Below are 16289 nucleotides of genomic sequence, written 5' to 3' on the forward strand. Positions count from 1 at the left end.
CGCAACGTGGGGATCGTGCCGGGAATGTGGCTGTTATCTCCAGCGACCTGGGCGAAATGCACGAGTCATCTAAGTATATAAGTTCATAAAACGGCTCTCGTTTCACTGCCTGGACATTGGGAGAAAGAAACGCAGGTTTCCCTAAATGCCAAGATTGCCCTCTGTAACACTTACGCGGAAGAGTGACTACGGTGCTCGAAGTACGCATCCATGCACAGACGTCGTGTCCTGGGATGGAAGGTTCATTTTCGTTTCACGGGCCCCCGGTTTTCAGAAACCACGACTTGTTTTGGCGCCCTGTATTGACTACCTGACGTTGACCATGAAAATAGCCTCGGTACTCGGTTGTCTTGTGGTCGCGCCGGCGGCGTCTCCGTCGAGGGGGCCTCCCGATGCGGAGTTGGACTGCAGGGACGCCGACACCCGCGGATGATTCTCAACAAGCATATGGACCGGGTCACTTCAATAGCCCTACCTGCCAAGATGCTCCCCCTTTTTATGACGGTTCGCCTCGTCTGGGATTTGCAGCATATTTGGGCCATACTCAGGTGGCTCTGCTGTTTCGGGTTCATCAGGTCGAGAGGCCGCCCAGCCGCCGGGCCGTTCAGCCTTGGGTGTTGATCTCAGGTTTCTTGTTTCCAATGATGTTACCTGATGTGCCGACGGGCCCCCGGCGTGATCGGATGGCAGAGAGAACGGAAGTCTCGTGCCCTTTGTGCGGGCCGGCTACGCTTACTTGGCGATTGACGTGTGTGCTTATCGTGAGTACAGGATAATATCCCGAGTTTGGTGGTAGTTTGTTTGACCGACTACTGAGTTTGGAATTAGGCCTGGCCAGTCAATTTGAGGATAGGCAGGTACAGAGGACGAGTGTGATTCGGGGCGCGCAATCGTTTGAGGCATCTTACAAGCATATTCTCTATATGTCTTGGGACTCCCTACTGTACACTATCTTACACTACCCAGCCGGGTAGAAACGAAAGGGGTATAGAATCTACACAGAACCTCGAATGGAAGAAAGTAAACGCCAGACACCTTCCCAGCATACAATACAGGACACCTGTTTTGTCCATTTCCTGTCCGTAGACGTACACAAATAACTCCTGAGCTGCGCGCAGCGCCTCACCTTCACTCCTTCGCTGGCAGGCACCAAGCGTGCAAGTGCCGCCCGGTGAAGTAGGGCACCAGGCAGTCGCGCCACGCCAGGTCGTTGGCCGTGGTGCGGTCGAGCCGGAGGTCGAAGGTGCGGAGCATGGTCGAGAGCAGGATGTACATCTCGCACCACGCGAGGTTCTTGCCGGGGCAGCTGCGGGGGCCGCGGCTGAAGGCGACGAACCACTGCTCGAGGCTGCTCTCCTTGCTGGGCTTCTCGTCCTGCTGGTGTGGCTGTTGGAGCCACCGGTCCGGGTCGAAGTGCTCCGGGTTCGCGAATAGGCCCGCGTTGTGGTGCACGTGGTAGATGGACATGCCGACGGTGGTGCCGGCGGGGACGCCGCGGCCGTCGATGACGGCGCCCGAGGCGGGGGTGACGCGGAAGAGGGGCGAGGCGATGCCGGGGGCCATGCGGAGGGACTCCTTGATGGTCGCGGTGAGCAAGGGCAGCGTCTCGAGGACCTCGAGGCGCGGCGCGTTTTCGTCGCCGTCGCCGTCGGGCCAGACACTCCGGATCTCGGCGAGGAGGCGCGCGTGCAGGGCCGGGTTGCTCAGGATGTGGAAGAGGCCGAACATGGTCGGGTCGGCGACGGTGTGGGTCGCCTCGAACATGAGCGTGTTGGCCTCGTCGAAGAGGACGGCGGCCGGGTGTGCGTGCTGCTGCGCTTCGGGGTCCAGGAGGCGGTGGTACACGGTCGCGTGCGGTTGGGCCTTGAGGATCTCGGGGTGCGCGATCACGTTGGCGACTTGTTGGCGCACCATTTCCTGCGTCCGGGGGAGGCCGACTAGGTCGGGGTAGACGGTGCCGATGAGCCTGTACAGTTTTGGTGGGATGGTCAGTTTCTTTGTGCTTGTGGACGTACAAGGAGGCCGTGGCGGGATAAGATGCAAGAAACTCACCAGGAGGGTAGGTGCAGGGCGATCTTCCGCAGGAGCGGGAAGTGCTTCATTACGACGAAGCCCGGCAGCGCGGCGTCCATGGCTACGAGTAAGGGCGCTTTGAACTCGGGGACGTCGAGGGCGTCGAGGGAGGTGCCGAAGCAGAAGTCCGTGGCGGCGTCGAGGGCCATGCACCGGAATGCCATGAGCAGGTCAGAAGACTTGCCCTCTTCGTTGCGTTTCTTCAAGACTTGGACGAGGTGGTCCACCTGCGTGTGAAATAGGTCAGTACGTGGGGTCTCGTTGGAAGACACAAGGAAACGAGGACGAACCTTTCGTCGAACCAAGCCCTGTAGATTCGAAACTGCCCGGTGGGAGAAGAGGGACTTGAGGACGGCCTTCCTCTGCTTGGCCTCCTCGTAGGGGATCAGGCTGACCATGGAGTGGTCCGCGCCGACGGACTCGTACTGGACCCGGTCCTTGTCCCATCGCGCGGACGGGTTGTAGATGTCATGATACGCGTGGGCGGATGAGAAGTGTAGCTAGGATTGGGTTAATTCCTCTTCATTTTGAAGACGGTATTGGAATGCCCAACATACCTCGTTAGGCCTTATCCGCACCACGTCGCCTGTGTACATCGATGTGGTCAGCCTCGCTCCTGAAAGGCTTCGTTGGTGCCCCAACCATAAAGAGAGCCCGTCTAGAACCCTCAACCGCCCATGGCATACGTACCATATTGCTGGTGCAACTTCTGGAGAAGGTGTACAGGCGACTCCTGCCGGAACACCTCCATATACAGCTTCCACCCGTTACTGGCCCGAGCCGCCAGCGGGCCGGGGAACCTCCTCAGCGGATGGAAGTAGACATTGTACACGGCCGAGAGCAGCCCGTAGACGACCCAGCCGAGAAGACCCAGCTGGATGAGGGTAACGACGTCCGCCAATCCTGCTAACATGTTTGCAACAACCATAAGACCTCGCTCTCGGGAAATGTACCAAGGAAGAGCAAAGAAGAATCTGGTTGAAAAACACGGGAATGACGAGACCAATGACGATGACAATGACAATGGCAATGGCAATGGCAATAGCGTTAGTCGTAGTGAGTAGGAATGCTGAGGCAACCAGGCCATAAAGACAAGTAGGATCCTCGGACAGGATTTATATAGCCTCCATTACCATAATGGAAAGCACAATGATAGGCAGATGCTCTACTGCCCCTGCCTGCCCCTGCCTGCCCTTGCCTGCCCTTGCCTGCCCTTGCCTGCCCTTGCCTGCCCTTGCCTGCCCTTGCCTGCCCTTGCCTGCCCTTGCCTGCCCCTGCGCCTCCCGTCAGACTTATACATCCATCGTTGGCCACCTGCGAAAAGAGAAATCGAGTCACCACAGCCGCCTCTCGACGCGACAACTACACGCTCCCCTCAATCCCGGCATGGCCCATCCGGGTAGCCAGCCCATTTGCGGGGGGGGTCATAGGGTCCATTGGGGTTGGGAGGAAAAAGGGCGGTATTCGGGTTGGGCTTGGCGGCCATGACCGAAGATCAATAGAGCCAGCAATCGGATCCTTCACCATGCAGGCGGCATCACCATGAATAACCGCCCTTGTGTTTTTTTTTTTTTTTTTCTGTCTTCGGGGTTTGCCCGTATACGATGTTCGTCCTATTTTGTTGGGAGGAATAAATTAGCAAGCAGTCATTCCATGCAAAGTTGTCCGCCCAATGTAGCACCAAAAACAAAAAACGCCACAAGGGCCTCATGGTAATAATGTCGGCATGTCAACATGCAGCTCCCATGCCCATTTCCAAATTCGCAAGATCGGAGAAAAAGAGGGAGAGATCTCACATTGCGATCTACGATTTGCTTTCTCGCTCAGTCCCGGGCTCGAGTTGTTCGTAAATAGCAACTGACTGACCACCCCTCCGTAAGCACTAAGAACTTCCGCAACCAGCACCTTCCTGATAGCAACCTAATAACATCACCGTCGTCGTTTTCGCGCTTCTACTCGTTTGGCTTTGACGACAGTTTGCTCAGCTGTGCTATTCCAGTGAAGGTAACCCCCACCTCACTCATATACGAGGGAGGGGGGCACCGCCTCCTGCTTCTGTATTTGGAATCCCTCCCCCGGAGGTGGATTGGGAGCGTGACTGGTCCGTAGCCGCGATATGCGTGTGTCTGTGTCAGACAGGGCGGGTGACTCGATTGGACGGACCTGACTGTGCTGATCGAACCTACCAGGCGCACACGCGCAGGGCTGCTGTCAGCTACCCTCCATTTTGGTGACGAAAAAAAAAACGTGGTTTATTTTAACACACCCACACACCCACACTCGCATCATGTAGTTGGTCACTCCACACACTGCATCCGATCAGGGATCCAAGATACGCCATCGGTCGTCGCCGAAGCCCCCCCGTCGACTACTGGGCGCACGCAATGGTCAGCATCGTCACTCGTTTGCTTGCTTGCTTGCTTTGCTGCATACTTTCCATCCAGCCAGCCTTTGGCGTTGGGCAGGAAGTGGCGCCCAGCTCGCTGCCGACAAGACTTTTTGCAGTCGCAGTCGCAGTTCAGCCCGGTCATAGGGCACCAGCTGAGCGGCTCACGAATCAAAAATTCGCCTTATGGCTTGCAGGCAGGGGTTTCGGCTGGGCGGTTGTGCAATGTCAGCAATCAAACACGTTTTTCTTTCTTTCTCTCCGTTGACCAGGGGGCAGGAGGGCAGGGGGGCAGGGGGGCTCTTGTACCACCTCATCTACGTAACAATATGAGTGCATCGAGGCTCTCGATTACCGGGCATTAGCGAGGAGGCCAGGTCAGAGCCGAGTCCTACAACAAACAACAATAATAGGTACCGATGTGCAACATGTACCCCCGGTTGGAGAACAAGAAAAGCCCGGCGTAAAGTAGGGGTAAGGGGGAGAAGAAGCGAGGTGGTGCTGCACACCACACACCCTTGTACTTAGGATGCGGCTTCCCACCCATCATTCCCCCTGCCAATGAAGATCTTACATTATCCCGCAGCCTTGGGGGCCGATCCCACGTTTTCTATTCCAACCTACTACCACCTGCCTGCTTGGTTGCAACCACCAATGCGGCTTGACCTGACGGGCCGGGATTGGATTGGAGCTGAGAGCAAACCGTGAGCGAGAGAGAGAGGGGGAGGCTAACGTACAGCCATAGCTAAACTTGGAACAACCAAGGCGCACATGAGCTCGTAATTCGGGACCGCGAGAAACAAAAGGAGAAGAAGAGTCTTAGACATACACAAATAGGGTGATGACACCTCAGCTGATTTTCTCGAGGCGCTGCAGGCTATGGGATAAGAAACGAAAATATCGAAATCGGAAGACAGGAGGTTGCAAGTAGGTAATGTCTCCTTTTTCAGCGCGTAGCCACGTATCGGAACGCATACAAATCGAGTGTAAGGCCGATCAAGCTCAGCTAGCCAAGAGCCAATGACTCCATCCAGCACATAATGCTGTTGGTGATAAGTCCGCTACTGATTTGCTTCCCTATCCCAGGCAAGTGAAATGAAGCGCCGAGCGCACTGAAGACCCTGATCGGGCCAAGCCGCCGCCCTACCAGGGGCCCGGGTAGGGCTGGCTGGCTGGCTGGGCTCTGTCCGGGGTAGCACCAACGAAGAGACAAAAAAGCAACATGGAATGGGGGCGCGTGGTTGGCTCGATAATCGCGACCGAAAAAAATGACGTTAGAAATAATACCCGATGGTACTCCATCCCCGTGATCATGGACTAGTTCTGTGTCATCAGCTGATGGCACACAGCACAGCCTACGGAAAGCGATCGTGAAGAAACAAACTCCTGGTCCCGAAACGTCGTAGCCGCTTGGTTCATACCTGCGCGTCCCGGCAGAATCGCCGAAGACACCAGGAAATGCACCCTGCCAACACCCATACCCCCAACACGAAGTTGGTCCATGGCCTCCTTTACCTTCAAGGCATCTCTATCTGCGGTAGCCTCTGCCTAATTATCCATCCCTGGTATTTCGTTACGGCCCGCAGCAACGCTTCATACAAGGCACACCTGAAGCAATCTGCACCACCGCAGTTGCAGTCGTTGTATAACACGGTATCAATATGTATCCATGATGCTACCCATCAATGCCTATTGGATACGCGGCAGTCTATGCAAGACAGGATGAGATGCAGTCACAGTCATGCAGTCGGCTAGAGCTTCAATCAACGTCGAATGAAGTTGGTGTTAATTTATTAGCAGACGAGACACCCAATTTCTTTAATTACAGAATTCGAACATTTCCTTCTATCGGATTCGACCCAAGGCCGACCTTCCAAATTTTTTGTTGTTTTGCTTTCTTAATATGACTGACTGATCAGTGTTGTATTTCAGTGTTGTATAGGCGCTGGCGGGAAGGGCTGAAACAGATTCCGTGTTCTGATCTTGAGCCGCAAAGCACTCAAGTTTGCCACACTCTCACCAAGCGCATGTGTTGTGGTCTTGCCGCCCCATCTATATTATCCCTTCCAGAGGGCGCGCAGGAAACGTTCCGGTGCTTAGGAACTCTTTGTGCGCGGAGTTAATCGCGCCCGGACCCAGGGAGATGATGGAGTTGATCAGGATCCCGGCTGGGGGCGTCCGTTCCGGCCACCCTTCTTCCCCGGAGCGCCGAAGCGGTCATTCAGGAATTGATTCCGAAGCCTTCGGATTTCGTCCGGGTCAGCTTCAGAAGTGACACCGGGAGTACTACTGTTGCCAGCTCCGCTCGCACCTGCACTAGTAGTCGTCATGGGCGCTTCGGGCGTATAAGCAGAAGACGGGGAGGACGTCTCCTGTGTGTTCGCCAAGGCAGAACCCTGCGTCCCGCCGATTGTTCGGCTTTCTGATGCTAGACGGGTCGGGGCGCGTGGCGCGGGAGCCCTTGTGGTCGGAAGTAGGCTCTGAAAAAAGGCGGGGATTGAATCGGCCATCTTTGGCTACTTTAAATCGTCGACCTGGCTAGTTGATAAGGTCCCGATGGGTCTGCAGATGTTGATCGTTGTAGCTGCAGTTGTTTCTCGGCGGCCAGGTAGATCTAAGTTGCGAGTGCGAGTAACAGGCAAACAAGGCCAAATCTTCAACGACTGCAAGATGTCTGAAGCAGTGCCGTGAAATAACGAAGAGACCGACTGAACTGGCCGAGCGACTGCTGTTGATTGTTATGTCGATGTGGGATGGCGGCACAGTGGCCATTAGCGAAATTGCAGCCTGCTTACAGCCCCCACCACGGCATCCATCGCGTCCTAGGCAGACGCGGTTGCCTTGCAATGATGCGAGCCAAAAGCAAGCTGTGGCGCCGAAAGCACTGCCGTGGCTAAACTGCAAAGATTCCCTATACAGTTGGATAGTGCGATCTTGCCGGCCTAGATCTTGATAGTAGGGGATTGGCATACTAATCCTTCGAGATGTATGATTATCTGGGTAATCTTTCAGGTCTAGTCGGATTGAACGTCTGAATTACCCCCTAACGCCGTTCATATTAGGTTTGGAGCATATGTAGAGCACTGCCCCCATGTTTGGGAACTGCTTAACCCCCAATGACGCGTGTAAACCCTGCTTCTCACGTTCAATGTGGACATAATCACAGAGTAAATTCATTCCGGACCTCAGTCGACTTGAGGTACAGGTAGATCCAGCAGATCCATCAACATCGTCTGGTGTGCCTGGTTTGGCGAGGCCACGGCCCTCTCCACAAAGGCCAGCAGTGCCTGTGCAGTATCGTCATCAGAAGATGTTGCCTCTCCGTTGGGTGACGGATCGATTGAGTTGAACATCCGCGTGAGCACCTCAATGTGCGACAAGACTTGCTCGCTTCCACGGTTCGGGTCGCTTGGGGTTTCTTCGTCCAGGTCGGCACCCCAGATCTCGGGAGGAATAGTCTCGCCCTCGTGCAAGGCAACCATGACCGGCCATTGCAACCGGGGCCACCACTCCTCGTCGTCGGGGTCAAAGAACGAGACAATGCCCATGACTTCGCGACGGGCGACACCTTTCAACCACCATACCCCGCTGTCCAGAACTTTGAGCAGCCCAAAGAAGGTGGCAAGGATGACCAGTGCTCGAGGTCGTTTCGCTTGCAGGAGTTCGACATAGCGCTTGGAAACGGTGGCGAGGAACACCATGGGCGCCCCGGTGCGCGGTACTTTGTGAGCCCAGTTTAGGACGGCGACCGCATGCTGGTAGGCCTGCCGGGTTAGCGTACGCGAATGTACGTCAGGTTCGAGGGTGTCCAGTTCTTGATCGAGCCCGTCCAGGAGGTGGCCAAAGAAAGTTGACTTGGTGGCGCTAAGGTTAAGGTTCAAAGAGGGCTGAGACTGGATAATGGGTATTACTATCCCGCTGGTCCGCAACCACTGCCAGCTCGTAGCTACAATCGTCTTGACGCCTTGAAAGGCGTGGAACCACGAGATGGGCAAGACATAGCCGTCGCTTCGTTCGCGGACGTCGCCACCATCGTCCCGGGTGAATATGCGCGAGGCTGTAGACTGAAAGGCAATCAGGGCTGCGGTCAAGAACAAGGCTTCGGCGTTCGACTGGTTGATGCCTTTGCTCAGTGCAGCACTGTACTCGGAGAGACTGGCGGCCATGTATGAGTGGCTCGCACGAATGAGCTCACGGTCGTTGGGCGACTTGAGGCGGAGGTGCAGGGCCGAAACGGCAAGGAGACCATCCGCTAGGAAGCTGGCGCCAGAGAAGGCGAGGTGCGGAACCGTATCCCTCCAAACCGCCTCGATGTCCGGATTCGCGAGAGACAGTGTCTTAGATGTGATGGTAGTATAATTATGCAGGAGCCTCAATTCCATCATGCGATTGTTCTGCGAGGCTGGACTGATTGGCGGTGGATCAGGATTTCGGTATAGGGCCATCGGTCTAGGATGTAGTGACGGGCTCGTATGGCGTGAAGAGGTAGGTATGGAAATGGGGATGTCGGGAAAGCTAGGCGAAGCAGCGGCCGTGAAGATGGGCGAGGGCGTTCCCAGGGAGGGAAAGAATGGGCGAAAGGCCCATGGAAGAAGGATCAGGGGAAGCAGCCGAGGTAACAGGCGTGTCTGGCACGACCAGAGACTCTGCAATGTCTGGGTTCTCGAAGTCGCAAAGAACGCCATGCTTCAGGCAGTTGCCGCAGCGTGGGTGTATTTCGTCGCACTATTAGAGCGACGGTTAGCAAGATATGCGAAAGACGGCATGATGGTGGTTCCAGGGTGGTGCTGGGAGGTTCAGGTAACGTGCTTTTATCTTGCGACTCTTACAACGGCGGCAACCTCTCCTCGACTTTTTGTGCGATCTCCGCGGCGGCATTGTGTGACGTTGTTTTTATATGTTTGCCGAGTTGTTGCTGTTTCTCCTGCGATTCCGTATCGAAAGCTGATTTGCGATCCATTCAAAGGCGGGCTATGACCAGAGAGCCGTAAAGGAATCACCGCAGGGTTTCGGGCAAAGCGGGTATGCCCATGTCAACGTCGCTTGGACGTCCGTTCCGTTGACCCCGATTGACCCAGGTCCTACTGGGCAACGATATGTCGTTTATTATTCTCCAGCAAGGGCGTGGTGCAGTGTAGCATAGCGAAGGAATGGGCTGAGGAGGGTTCGAGGAGTTCAGTAACAAGTATGTAAGTAGGGGAAGGAAAGAGGTGCAAGTGCAGTAGTGTAGGACGTGCAGTGCAAGTTCGCTTCTTCTTCACCGTTCACGCGGCATTGGAAACCCAGTCACGGGCAGGCTAATTCGCAGAAGTACCCTGATTGACGTGCCAAACCCCATCAATCAATCGATGGACCGTGGACGGATTGATTGGACTTGGACTGGACGCCTAACCTTTCCTACCTGTCTGCCTGTGGTGTGGCTGAGCGCTGGCGGCCGTCAAGGCAAGACATTCCAGCAACCGTAACTTTGATTCAGCGATGGCAACCCCCGTTTCGACGTCCCATAATAGGCACTTCGGACGCTAGAAACCACCCCGACGCGTGGATGCTCGGAGACTAGGCCGCATTGGAGGCGTCGAGTGGGGTGCGTTCGTCTTCGGGTTCGATTTTCGATCTGCTGCAGAATGGGTTATGCCGGTCGAATGGCAGACAATATGTGCCTGAAGCTATACCTAAAAGCAGAGTAGGTAGCTAACGTGTTTGGCTGGGAGCCCGTTGGAGATCTCGGGGCTGGCCACCCATCAGCATATGTTGTTGGTTGTCTACTTGACAAGTATGTAACGTAGGTAGGTTAGGTAGTGCTCAGGTCGATGCTGGTGGACACCCAGCCGGCAGCTGCAAACTGCACAGGCCGTCGACCCCGCCGCATTCGGGTGGTCAAGGTGGTATGACAGGCAGCCCCGGGCATTTGTTCATTGAATGATTGGTCTGTGATAGGCTCGTCGGTGCAGCTACATACATCGTACTTGCTCCTCCTTCCCAACGTCTCGATCTGGCAACATACTTTCAGTGCGCAATACCTTCACCCTGTCACGGCTATGAAGTCAAACACACAGCCAGTATTCTGAGCATATTTTGTCGGGTAAAACCCTCTAACTGCTTTTCCATAATTCAAGGCCCGGGCCACTCGTATTGCACGCCAAGAATCAGATAAGCGCTGGTTGTTTAACATATGGGATGCTTTCTATCTTGATAATCAGGTTAGCCTGCCATGGGGGCAGCCTACATGTATACGATCAGCCGCAATCAACCGATACTTTGTCACCAATTCTTATCGTTGGGGCCAGAGCCAGAGCCCTGCCATCGTTGGCAGCGCCATCGTAGCACATGTGTGTGCCGAAGAAGACCTTGCCGTTGAATCTTCTGGTTTTGCTTAGCGTCGCGAATGGCTCTTCGCTCTTGACTGCGGTGTCTTGGTGGATGCAGACCATGTGACATCTGCGGCAGGAGCCGAGCATTTGGAACTGATGGTTCCCTATTTTCAAAGAGGACCAATGATCCTCTGTGTACGCAAGCAAATCATCTTCTTGATCAGACGAGTCTAGAACTATATTGGCCCGGAATACATCTGCAGAGACTCCTTCGCCACCCTGTTTCCGTATCTCCGTGTTCAATGCTCTGAGGCTGGCTGTATTGACAGCAAGGAGCGGGCTCTCATTCGAGAGCAACATCCGTCGTTGATCAACCTCGGAGTCGGAGTCTGGTGGTGTATCTATCGCTGTCGAAAAGGCGCCGGGCACTCGCCGTTTCGTTTTGTGGTATCCTGCTTGATGGTGCTGGAGCTGAGCCTTGACATGGCGCATGCTCTGGCCTTGGCCGCCTGAGGGGAATCGAGCCAGGATGCACGGCACTTCAAGGATTTCAGAGAAGTAGGTGTTGATCTTGGCCGATGTATACGCGCACGCAACAATCTCCTCGCCGCAAACCCGCGATGTGCGCCATTTGGTGTCGCAAGACTCGAAGTAAGCTGGGTCTGACGACAAAGGTACTGCAATCTTCAAAGGGAGGTGTTTGGGAGTCTCGCCGATGTAGGATACCTCTAGAACGCCCTTTTCAAAGTCAATGCATGGCCGCAAGAGAGCCATGCGTGGGTAGCGCTTCTGGCTCAAGGCTTGGCTCGTGCCGAGGTGAAGTAAGCACCATTCTCGATCCCACGCTAAGCCTTCTGGTTTGACCTCCCATGGCTGCCCTTCTGGGATATGGAAACCGCCACAGCTCTTTATGGGAAATACTGTGATGCTGGCTACCACGAGATCGGCTGTAGTGGTGGACCTGGACTCGCCCTTAGCTTGGTTGAACGTTGTTCCATCTGAGGATCGATAGAACTCGTTAATAAAAGCCACAAATCTGTCCACGTCGGAGACTGTGCTCATGGCCCCAAGACTGACGCGAATGGTGCCAGTAGGTTTTCCACCCAAGACATCATTGTCATCCCCGCACCGGAATCCAGCAGATAAGTTTTTCTTCATCTCCCATGGCTTGAGATCCAAGGCAGCCGCGACACCCCCCGGATTACAGAGCCCGCCTGTTCGTATGTGGAATCCTTTGAGTACTGCCGTTTTCTCAAATTCGGTCAAGCTGATCCAAGCACCACCTTCATCTCGGAGATTGAAAGTTACGATGGGCCCAGAAACCACTGATCCAGCCACGTGCTTGACCGCCGGAGAGTAGATTTTGCAGACACGTCGTCCATTGCCATGTCGCATACCATCCAGCTTGTCGTGCAAGCGTTGGGCTAGATAAGACGTGTGCAGTGATATGTCAGCCATGGTACCAAATAGACGTCGATGAACCCCCAGAGCAATTCCCAATGCCACTATACTGTGAATAGGTAATGTGCCGTCCTCAAGAGCTTCATGTAGGTTTTGATTTTTGGGGGCGTGCCACTGTTCTCCCACGCAGACGACCATATCAGCGGTGCCACCTCCAAAATATTTTCGATGCTGGAAGACAGGCATTGCATCCTTCCGGACAACCAATGCCCCCAAATCCGGAAAGCCAAATATCTTATTAAAGCTCAAGACTGTGAAATCAGGAGCGTTCTTTTGGTCTCCCAGACCGAGGGGGGTGGTTGTCACATAGGCGGCGGCATCAAGCAACGTGTAAAATCCAAAGGAAGCAGTATTTTTTTGACGCCGCAACTTATGAGACCAATCGAGTGGAAGCCGGGCCCCATCCATATTGGATTGTGCAGGGTATCCAAATAATAAGGGGGCTCCAGGAGACACTATCTCATCCGGGAGAGGGGCACCATCGACCAGATTCTGCACCGTTTCGGTATCGATACAGCAGCTGGCTCTGGATTCTTGCCGAACGCCCACCAAGCTAGTATGACAAGCTTGGTGATACATGAAAGAGAACCCGCCAGGTGCGGATCGTAGGGCCTCTGTAACTAGTTTGATCCCTGCGGTGGCGTTTGCAACAAAGACGACATCGAATTCTGTCGGATCTGCATTAAGCAGCTGCAGAACCTGAACTCGAACATCGTCAATGCGGGCCGTGGATGACTGCGATGAGCTGCTTGCAGAGTGCGGGTTCCCGTAGAGGTTCGTAGTCATATCCACAGCAAACTCGTCAACGAGAGACTTTGCGTACAAGGTTGTCCCGGCATGATCAAGGTAAATATTATCATCTGCGGCGGCAGGTCAGTTTGGAGTCCGCGGCGAGATGCGGAGGGTGGACTCACCTTTCAGCATGGGGTATTCCTTTTCTCGAAGCGCTTCAATGCGATCATTATAGGCCGAACCGTCCTCGACTGCCATCCTGGTCATCCTGGCGCAACAGAAGAAATCCCGCCTAGCAACGTGGATTTTTGTTCAGCAAGCATACTGCGAGGTATGTTCGCATGATAGCTAATTATCCCAACATATTCCAACTGGCCGTTCGTGAGGTTGCCTACTCAAATGCAGACGAGGTGAGGAGTGGCGACGTCGGACTTGACTGGGAATGGAATGATAAGGGAAGTGGATTCTGACACCGCAATCCAGCACATGCCGAGCGCCCGGTTGACCGCGGGAGACAATTCCACTCTCGGAGATCGCCCTGTTCCATTCTCCAGCACAATGCTTCGGGTACATGTACTCAGGGGTCAGGCGCCATAGAAGCTTGGGCCGAGAAGTGGCGCGCCTGAAGAGGCTAGCGAGGTGCACGTGCCGCGCATCGGGTCCAAAGGGCTAGCGTGACGCGGTCCTGCGAAAACCACTTTAAATCCGACGCGTTGATCGCGAATGGCCCGAGACCTGGACGCGCTGCACCGCGCTTTCTCGTTTTTACTTAACAGAACGCTAGCATCTTGAGACAGCCAGCCTAGTGCTTGCTCCCCTTTCACATACATTGGGTGTAACTTACAATTCTGCACATTCACGACCATCTGCCTTCTTCCTTCCTGCCCAATTGTACTTTATAGAGTCACTGTACGTTCCTTACACAGGCATACACACACACATAAACGATGGCACGTAGTGTACTTGGAAAGAGGACCCGAGCCTCAAGAGAGCCTGGAAATGGTAAGCCCAGTCGGCAATTGTTCATTGCACCAACCCGTTACTGACACCCAACACAGATGTCAAGATTTCCGCAAAGAGAATCACACGCCAGACTCGCAGCCTCCTGATCAATGACGAGAACTCAGACCCGACGACAGTCAGCATTGCAGAAGACTCGCAGGACGCAGAATCAACAGGAGTGGTGGAAATCACGGAGGAGTCTCTCGCCCGCACGCCTTCCTCCAAGGAACCCACTTGCCCACCACCAGCGAGTACGAAAAGCCAGAAGGGCGACCGCAACCCCCTCACACCAAGCACGCCTCGATTCCGCGATGCACTTGCCAAGGCGCCTGTTACGCCTCGCCATCGGGTAATGTCCGTGGGGAAATTCTCCAAGCGACTTACTCCCCAAACACCTTCCACGCCGACCTCGCAACAAACAATCTACCATCTTGCGCGCCAATTATTCTCTCGCAGCGCCGATCCGGGTCAGTTGGTTGGAAGGGACGATGAGCGCCAGCAACTGCGGGATTTCATCGGCCGATGCTCGACAGCCAAGCCAAGTGGGTGCATCTATGTTAGCGGACCTCCAGGTACCGGCAAGAGCGCAATGGTGAACGAGATCACCCAGGAAGTGGTCAAATCCCACAGCGTGAAAAAGGCCTACATCAACTGCATGAGCATCAAATCTTCCAAGGACCTGTATGCGACTCTCCTGGATCTGCTCTGCGACGAGACCGATGCTGCAGAGACCGATGCGGCTGCCACCCTACAAAAGCTCTTCGTCCCCCGCAAGAAGACCTCCGATGTCTATCTGATCGTCTTGGATGAGATCGACCATATTCTGACGCTGGACTTGGAAAGTCTGTACCGAGTGTTCGAATGGTCGATGGGGAAGAACTCGCGACTTATGCTGGTCGGAATTGCCAATGCCCTAGACCTCACGGATCGATTCCTGCCCCGCCTCAAGTCCCGAAACCTAAAGCCTGAGCTTCTTCCGTTTCTCCCATACACAGCCCTACAGATCAAAACCATCATCACGGCGCGGCTGAAATCCTTGGTGCCGGAGGGAGCTCCGCTGCCCTTTATCCACCCAGCGGCGATTGAGCTGTGTTCGCGCAAGGTATCAAGCCAGACGGGGGATCTGCGCAAGGCATTCGAGATCTGCCGCCGAGCCATTGATCTTGTGGAGATGGAAACCAAGCAGAAACACGAGTCGGACATTCGGGAGAAGGTTCTCCTGGCCAGCCCCTCGCGCAAAATCTTGGGAGAAAACATCAACCTGTCATCGCCATCTAAAGGCACACCACGAAAGGGCCACGCGGAGTCTCTACTTGCCTCGTTGAAGGAACTTACCGTGGAAACAGCCCCTCGAGTCACAATCTCTCATCTCAATAAAATAACCGCAGCGGCATTCAGCAACGGAACCAACCAGCGACTCAAGACCCTCAATCTCCAGCAAAAGGCAGCATTGTGCTCCCTGGTGGTTTTGGAAAAGCGCAATCGGGCATCCAAAGCGTCTGTTCTGACAACTCCGTCCAAGCAACATGTTACCGCTCCCAGCATCAAAACACTGTACGACACATACTGTCTTTTATGTACACAAGACTCTGTGCTCCATCCCCTCTCCAGTTCCGAGTTCCGGGAAGTGATGAGCAGCTTGGAGACTCTGTCGTTAGTGAGCGCTGTGGATGGCAAGACGGGATCTTTTATTGGGACACAAACCCCAAGCAAAAGGGGGAAGAAGGCAGCATTCAGTGCCAGTGCCGGACTTGCTGATGAGAAACGGGTGGCTAGCTGTGTCGGCGAGAAGGAGATGGAGCAAGCAGTGGAGGGTATTGGTGCTGGCATATTGCAAAGCATTTTGAGCGGAGAGGCGTTAAACTAGACGTTGTTTGATTAGATGCGTGCTTTCAGCGCGGCGTTCTGGCTAGTTTTTGTCATTGAAGCATGGTGGGAGCTTTGCATATAGACGTGTACGTCCTTGTATCACGGAACGGAGTTTGGCGTTTTGGTACTGAAGAGGGGATGCTTGTATAAGGCAGCACATAGTGTAATACTGGAACAATCAACGACCCTTGATTCAAATGGCTATTTAGATTTTCTCGCATTTTATGCCCCTGGCTAACTGGGACTCCTTGCGTGAAAATCGTACCAAGCTTTGCCAAGCTGAACATCGCCAAAGGGGCTTGCGCCATCATGCCGGTTGTGTGTTACACTAAACTTCAGGGTTCTTCTTCTAAAAGCCACAAGAGACGGGAGGGGCAAGCAAAGCATTCCAATTGATACTTCAATGCAGGTCTTGTGAGACCAAGTATTTACTAAGGATCATGTTCATCGACTGT

The 16289-nt window shown here is 54.4% G+C and overlaps 5 protein-coding genes across 5 annotated transcripts; 1 reads left to right on the forward strand and 4 right to left on the reverse strand.

The window, feature by feature from the left end:
* Positions 1-1128: 1128 nt before the first annotated feature.
* Positions 1129-2986, reverse strand: PG986_008140 (uncharacterized protein; the record flags this gene model as incomplete). Its single annotated transcript, XM_066844362.1, has 5 exons — positions 1129-1966; positions 2053-2300; positions 2364-2573; positions 2631-2659; positions 2764-2986. The coding sequence occupies 5 exons, from the start codon at positions 2984-2986 to the stop codon at positions 1129-1131; spliced, it is 1548 nt and encodes a 515-aa protein (XP_066700474.1).
* A 3629-nt stretch (positions 2987-6615) lies between these two features.
* PG986_008141 (uncharacterized protein) lies at positions 6616-6969 on the reverse strand (the record flags this gene model as incomplete). The annotated part of the gene is made up of 1 exon (XM_066844363.1): positions 6616-6969. One exon carries the CDS (start codon positions 6967-6969, stop codon positions 6616-6618), a length of 354 nt encoding a protein of 117 aa, XP_066700475.1.
* Positions 6970-7644: 675 nt separating this feature from the next.
* PG986_008142 (uncharacterized protein) lies at positions 7645-9144 on the reverse strand (the record flags this gene model as incomplete). The annotated part of the gene is made up of 1 exon (XM_066844364.1): positions 7645-9144. The coding sequence occupies one exon, from the start codon at positions 9142-9144 to the stop codon at positions 7645-7647; it is 1500 nt and encodes a 499-aa protein (XP_066700476.1).
* A 1551-nt stretch (positions 9145-10695) lies between these two features.
* Positions 10696-13221, reverse strand: PG986_008143 (MOSC N-terminal beta barrel domain-containing protein; the record flags this gene model as incomplete). Its single annotated transcript, XM_066844365.1, has 2 exons — positions 10696-13091; positions 13146-13221. 2 exons carry the CDS (start codon positions 13219-13221, stop codon positions 10696-10698), a joined length of 2472 nt encoding a protein of 823 aa, XP_066700477.1.
* A 689-nt stretch (positions 13222-13910) lies between these two features.
* PG986_008144 (AAA ATPase) lies at positions 13911-15832 on the forward strand (the record flags this gene model as incomplete). Its single annotated transcript, XM_066844366.1, has 2 exons — positions 13911-13965; positions 14022-15832. 2 exons carry the CDS (start codon positions 13911-13913, stop codon positions 15830-15832), a joined length of 1866 nt encoding a protein of 621 aa, XP_066700478.1.
* Between the last annotated feature and the right edge of the window lie 457 nt (positions 15833-16289).

Source organism: Apiospora aurea (assembly GCF_038362705.1).
Source record: "Apiospora aurea strain CBS 24483 chromosome Unknown utg000005l_segment0_segment0, whole genome shotgun sequence".
NCBI classification, from domain to species: Eukaryota; Fungi; Ascomycota; class Sordariomycetes; order Amphisphaeriales; family Apiosporaceae; genus Apiospora; species Apiospora aurea.